Source organism: Epinephelus moara, chromosome 3 (assembly GCF_006386435.1).
Source record: "Epinephelus moara isolate mb chromosome 3, YSFRI_EMoa_1.0, whole genome shotgun sequence".
Classification (NCBI taxonomy): domain Eukaryota; kingdom Metazoa; phylum Chordata; class Actinopteri; order Perciformes; family Serranidae; genus Epinephelus; species Epinephelus moara.
Genome location: NC_065508.1, coordinates 2,424,604 through 2,431,665, shown reverse-complemented (window position 1 = coordinate 2,431,665; position 7,062 = coordinate 2,424,604). Strand labels below are relative to the sequence as shown.

At 41.7% G+C, this 7,062-nt stretch overlaps 1 protein-coding gene across 1 annotated transcript in view; it reads left to right on the top strand.

The window, feature by feature from the left end:
* LOC126387996 (glutamate receptor 3-like) overlaps positions 1 to 7,062 on the top strand; it is a 93,804-nt gene that overhangs the window by 78,702 nt on the left and 8,040 nt on the right. Inside the window, exons 13-14 of the mRNA XM_050040867.1 lie at positions 1,966 to 2,213; positions 2,930 to 3,044. Of these exons, the coding sequence (XP_049896824.1) occupies positions 1,966 to 2,213; positions 2,930 to 3,044 (363 nt within the window). The remainder of the gene's footprint in view (positions 1 to 1,965; positions 2,214 to 2,929; positions 3,045 to 7,062) is intronic.

Here is a 7,062-nt window from a genome sequence, read left to right as displayed (position 1 = left end):
CTTCCAGGACGAAACGATTTACGGCACTCAGACGGCACACGTCATCTTACCTCGCTGCTTACATTTATAGTGACTCTTATAAATAGTCGCTATTCCTCCTCCTCGACCCGACGTCCGCGGGGAGTTAAAATAGCAGCAATCATCGGCTAAAAGTTCTGTGAAAGCACTGGACTCACCAACAGTCAGCCACGTCTCAGTCACACAGAGAAAATCCAATCCTCGGGAAGTCAGGAAATCCTTCAGGATAAACATTTTGTTCACTAGCGATCTAGCATTTACCAGCCCAATCCTGGCAGGAGCCGGCGGGTCCACGCGTTAGCTGTCCGGGGAGCCACACACAGAGGCCGCAGGTTGCGCAGATTCACCCGAGGAGAGCAGGGGCCACGGGGCTGGAAATAAAGAGGCGAGGCACCGCTCCATACTCAGTCCAAGAAGCCGTGGAAGTGCTCGCCAAACAGGCCTTCAGCCTTACCAGCCGACCGCTGCATTTACCCCGGCGGCGGTGGTGCTTATGCCGGAGAGGTGGAGCTGGGGCGCGGCAGAGGTGAGCTGGGATCCCCGATAGGAGCGGGGGCAAAGTTTTCCCGTCTTGTTGTTTCATTCATCCCCAAAACAAACACATGTGCGAGCCAGGTAAGCGTCTTTACGACAATACGCGCTAGAGCTCATGGGAAATGTAGGCTTCATTCCGGGAAAACACTACTGCTTTTGTCCACAGGGTCGCCAAAATCAACTCAAAATGACTTTTGTCCACAGGGTCGCCAAAATCAACTCAAAATGAAAGTTCCTTGTAGGGGCTTTAAATTAATTTGCAGATTTTGATTAATAATGCAACATATAAATCAGCTCACCTCCACCTTCACCAGCTGTAACACCAAAATGATGTACACGTTAATGCATCACTAATTATAAACCAATAATGTGTATTATTCTGAAATAATCTTAATGACTACTTTTACTTTTTGCACGTTACTTTTACGTAAGAAACCGTTTGAATGCAGGACTTTTACTTGTAACCGAGTATTTCTACACTGTAGTATTAATACTTTACTTCAGTAAAAGTTTAAGTACTTCATCCATCACTGACTATATAAAACACTGTGCATGACATCAATCAGTAAGAGGCTTTATAAAGGAGCAGTTGGCTGAGGTATTTAATGAATGCACACCGGCCCTGACAGTTTGTATGTGAAGGTCTTTGCACTGAAACATTTAGTGGAGAACCTGCAGTTGTACAATACTTGCTAATGTCACTGTGTTTGAAGTTATAGTATCATCAAGCTGCACAAATTTTAATGTTGCAGAAGCACAATGGTCAAATCAAATAGACTAAAATATTTAAACAGAAAGTGGAGCGTGATGATTGTGACTCCAGCTGTGACCTGCTGGTAGGGACACAAACAGAGTAGGAGGAGGAGGTCACTTCTGTCTGTTAATATTGATACCAAACATGGCCTGCATTTTGCTTCTGCTGAGCTGCCAGATTGTCAGACTTCAGGCCGCTGGCAAAAAGCCCACTACTTCGACTTTTTTAAATTATTATTATTTAAAGGGTAAATCCACTCTGAATTACAAGAGGCAGGAACTGTGTTGAAATCTTGAAGCATGTTGCACTTCTGGCCACGCCCCACTCTGTTGTGTCACAGCAGACACATGATGGACTGCGGCCAGGAGGTGCAGCCACAGCAGTTATTTTCCATGTGATTCAGAGTTGCTCTAAAGGATCAGTTCCACACTTTGGAAAAATGCTTTTTCACCTCCTCGTTGTGGTAGATGAGAAGACTGACACCACTTTCAGACATGAGAGTGGTGTCAGTCTTCTCATGGAAGTATTTCCCAAAATGAGGAACTTTTCCTTTTGCTCAAACCCACAGCTGCTCACTAGAAATGTTCTTATGGTTGTTGATGTTTTATGAAGTGCATAATTAAACTGTTTCTGTCTTCTCTCTTTGTCCTTAAATGCAGCGCTCCAAAATAGCAGTTTATGAGAAAATGTGGTCATACATGAAATCAGCTGAACCCTCAGTGTTTGCCAAGACAACACCAGACGGGGTTGCCAGGGTACGAAAGTCGAAGGGCAAGTTCGCCTTTCTACTCGAATCCACAATGAACGAGTACATAGAGCAGCGGAAACCGTGTGACACCATGAAAGTGGGCGGCAACCTCGACTCTAAGGGCTATGGTGTGGCTACACCGAAAGGCTCTGCATTAAGGTGGGTGGGATAATATAACAATATCCTCCATGTTGTTATAGTATTCCACCTACCCTGATGTCTCCTTTTGCCATTCTCTTCTTCCTCACTCCTTAATTCTTCTGTTTTTTCCAAGTGCATCAATGAGTGAACAGTATTATGAGTTTAAGCAACACGTTCAGCCATTTTTATGTTCTGTCCTATGTATCTTGCTTGTGTCTCTGTTTCTTCTTTCTCTTAAGGTTATTGGTATATTAGTCACACTCAGTAAATCCATTTGAATGTGGATGTGTCACCTTCCCCAGCCCTGTTTGTTTTGCCCTTCAACCTCTCCTCCCTCCTGGTTTCTGTGGTGCCCTTTTGCATTGCTTCTAATTCAACACTGATATATTTTGGGGTTTTTTGCTAGTTACAGTGCTGGTCTGTCACTTGTGATGAATGTTAAGCTGCATGCTGGATGTTCTTATTTCGTATTCAACAATGACAGAATGTCCCCATCCCGCACACTTCAGTTACAAGCAATGTAACCCTCCATGCCACCTCTCTAATATTTAACATTTTCTTTGCTGTAAAAATGCTTCTCACCCTCCCACACCAGTGAAATTCTTTACCAATTTGTCCCTTCCGTGCTCCCCTTATGAACCATTGATATTTATCACTATTTTTTACTAATATTCTATATTAGATTTCTCACGGACCTGTTCATTTTCTTACAAGTTATGTTTTATCGTTTCAAGAAATGCTGTTAACCTGGCAGTGTTAAAACTGAATGAGCAAGGCCTCTTGGACAAATTGAAAAACAAATGGTGGTACGACAAGGGAGAGTGCGGCAGCGGGGGAGGTGACTCTAAGGTCAGCCTCAATGTCACCAAAGTCGGGTATCCTAGAACAGAGTAATCGGCAAGGCTGTCGTCACTGACTGTAGTCTTTGGGCCCAAATATCTGTTAATAAGTTAAAGATAAATAAGTTTGTTTTTCCATTCTTTATCGTGCAACTGTGATCAACTGGGAACCCTTTACTTGGCTAATGGAGGAGGAAAAAGCCCAATAGTGTGAGATAAAGCAAAGTGCACAAGTAGGAGAGAAAGATCAGATTATTAAGTGCTTCATATTCTTCTTGTGACAGGGTAGTTTTTCTATATTTTTGGCCTGTAGTCATGAAAGACGGACATCACATTCCCCTCTGTTTTTAATATCTACAGGCCAACATGACAGCTTTGTATCTTAATTTGTGACAAACTAATGCCAGAAGGACTTAAGAGCTAACGTTATTCGACGATCCATACCTCCAAGTCAAACAATGTATGCACTCTCCAATCTGCCGCCTGGGCGTTAGGGCAGGCACGGGGAACAGCGTTGTCTTGAGGGGACTAAGCATCGCAGGCAAACGTGAGAATTCTAATGACAGAGTGACAACTAACGGTCCAACTTTTTTGTCCAACATCCTCTCATCGAAATCCAGCGTAAGACTGACAGAACCCTTTGGTTGGTCTTGATCTAAGGCCGGTCAAAGTCTATCCATGGCCACCCTGACCTGGTAAACCCTGCAGTAGTAGAGTGTAAGATGTGACCAGGGGCCCCATTTGTACAAGAGGATTTGATTTGAATCTCACATTTGTATTGAGATCACTTTTTTTCATATTGAGCATAAAGCTGATGTACAAATGACTAAAGATCCATTCAAACCTTAAAGTGAGACTATGCAACTTTGGCCAAACACGTAGATAAGAGTCGTAAAGTCAGTGATCTGTCTGACAGATGTCAGTTCAAAGCCATGCTGCCCCAGATATTTTTCTCAGGGTGGTCAAACGGGATCACTGAGAATCTGTGGCACACCAAAACAAAAAGCCAAAACTGAATTTCAAGATTTCTATTATGCTGTTGTAATATATAGATTAGCTGAAAACCATCTGATGTGCATTGACTAATACTGGAACACTTAACATGTTGAGCGCCACAGTGCATGTTTTGATGTGTGTAGGTGATTAATTGTTCTTCAAGTGGGCCAGTAAACGCCAGTGTGTAGGACTGAGAAGGATATATTGGCAGAAATGGCATATGATATAATAAGTATGTTTTCTTTAGTGTATAATCACGTGAAAATAAGACTCATTGTGTTTTCATTACCTCAGAATGAGCTGTTTATATCTACACAGGGAGCCGGTCCTCGTATATTTCTACAGTAGCCCAGAACAGACAAACCACCACCAAACACCTGCTCTCTCTCGGGCCATTCGTGTTTTCACGTTGGCCACTGTAGTTAGCGGCCCCTCCACGATGAGAGTGTTGGAAAAACACTGATTCATTTATTCAGTGTTTTTATCAGTTTAAATCAGCGGGTCCATTTGGAAAGGAAGACTCCTCTGTGGATAATTTAGCACCTGGTTAAAAACCTGCTGTATGTCTGGATCTCAAGTTTTTTAGAAAAAAGTGAGCACACATTAGAAGGTGCTTGAAACAGCAGCCCGTCTCTAATGTGCCAAACAGCATCTTAGAAGCACTGGTTTGTTATGTGAAATTGCCTGTGTGGTGTTATTACTGGTGTTAATCACTGGGTCTGTTTGTTTTGGAGAGAAAGAGACCTCTGCAGATAATTCGCACCTGGTTAAAACCTTCTGAACAATAAACACTGAAGAAATGTCGCCTCGGTGCAATTGTATCAGGGTAGCTGTGCTCACCCCATGGTGGCACCACTGACTACAAGTGAGGCAGAGTGAATACTGAAGCAGGGCTGAGAATTATCACTTATGAATTTAACTTTCCATTTGTAAGAGGAAGAAGTTTCTTCTCTCAAAAAAGTCACATAGTCTCACTTTAAACATTTTTTAAAACAGAGAAAAGTATAAAGAATAGAAAAGCTTGACTGATTATTATCATAAAGCCCGTCCTACGTGCACATGATGTCTCCTCAGCTCTGCAGAAGAGCAGGAACCCTTTTATTCAATCAAATCTGTTGTACGACCTTTCTATAAATGAGGCCCCTGATCTTTTTGTTTCAGAGGCCACGGCGCAGTAACAGCGCTCAACTGTGGATCCATCTCTGCCTCTGCTCTTCAGCTTGCACCATGACCACAGTACACTTGGCAAGACTGCGAGAGAAGAGAAGAGGCAAACTTTGCTGTTATTGACTGTAGTCATTCATTCCTGAGTGAGCAGGACATGGATACTACCGGTGGGATAACACAAAGAAGCCGTCTCCTCTCACTGGCAGTTTGCCTCGACCTCCTGGCTAGAGAGAGAATAGATGATCAGTGTAACACTATCACGTGTGACTGCCACATTTCTTTGTCCTTATTTCACTTTCAGAAATGCACGTGTGGGTAATTTAACAATGAGAAGGAAATATATTGTATGTAACTACCACTGAGAAAATATGACATCCACAGCACGCCATCACTGGGATATATTTATATTCATATACTAAAAATCTGATTTTTTTTAACCTGTTATTAAAACCAAACTCCAGACAGAACGTTGTATCACACAGCAGCTGTTATGTTAATTAATGAAAGCTGGGTGACTTAAAACACTTACAACCATGTGGGTAATTTTTGTTTATACTGTGTGATGTTTATTTAATTTGACATCACACAGTTTGTGATTTATGTCCTAATTTGGCCACGAGAGTAAGTATGGTGCATGTGAATTATTTCATGTGGTCACAAGTGTTTTTAGATGCTGTTCTCTTGTTTTGCAGACAGACTGAAAGGTAAAGTTCTGATGGAGTCCACGCTCGGGTACAAAGGGGTGGACACAATAAAAGAAACACCTGTACAATGTATCAAACCCAGCACAATAAATAGTATTTCTGTGAAGCTTAGAGGTCTCTTAACATGCGAGGTAATACTTCAGCTACTGAAACTACAACCCCAAAAGATTACTACAGAGGTGAATCAATACCGCTTTGACGCAGCCTCAACAAAAACATGAACATCATAAATTATTTAACTTAACAAATGTAAGATTTATAGCGCTAGCTGTTGCATTGCTTTGCAATAGATTGCACAGTGGTCCTTGATATTCTGTCCACCCCCCTGTACTGCATCAGACAGTTGGACTCATACATTGTGATTAGCTTTTAAAATGCAAACCAGCCTGAGAAAAAAACAATTAGCAGACATTTCTTTAAAGGTCTACTGCAATGGAAATTATATTTCATATAGTCATAGAAATGGTTTTTTAAAGTCAGTCAGTTTTCAGATTTGGTCAGTATTGTTAAAATATGTCACTGTGAGCAGCTTTAGTCCCCCAGGGAATCTAGGCCCTTCAGATTAGATACATCAATCTGCTTCCTGGAGAAAATTATGTCAAATACTCCCCGATTTCAATGAAATCTGATTGGTCAACTGGATGCATAATTAATGAGCCTTTGCATAATCAGAGAGTCACCAGAGAGAATGTAGAATCGAGAGAAGACAGAGGCCGAGGAAGTGAATTGCTATATCCAGTGTGCTGGTGCTGGTAACTATTGAATACATGACAATAATGTGTGGGTGTTTTTAATGCCATGCAATAAGCTCCCTATTGACCTTAGAACTCAATCTCACAATAGGTTCTGCCATTAAAGTTACATTTTAAGGATTTAGGCATGAGGGAGACATTGAACTAGAATCAAAAGGTTTTATTTGTTATTTGTTATGTGCAATCATATATTAATATATATACAACTAGTCCATAGCCATTGGTAGCTTTGTCACCTTCTACCTATGCCAGTCCTCAATGCCTATGTGCAGTTTCACATAGATTGACCACGTCAGTGAGTAGAAAAACGTGGGACAGACAGAATGACTGACTGACAGAATGACACACTGACAGTTTCCATGATTATGTACAGCATACCATACCATGACTTAGTCATACCAAACATTAG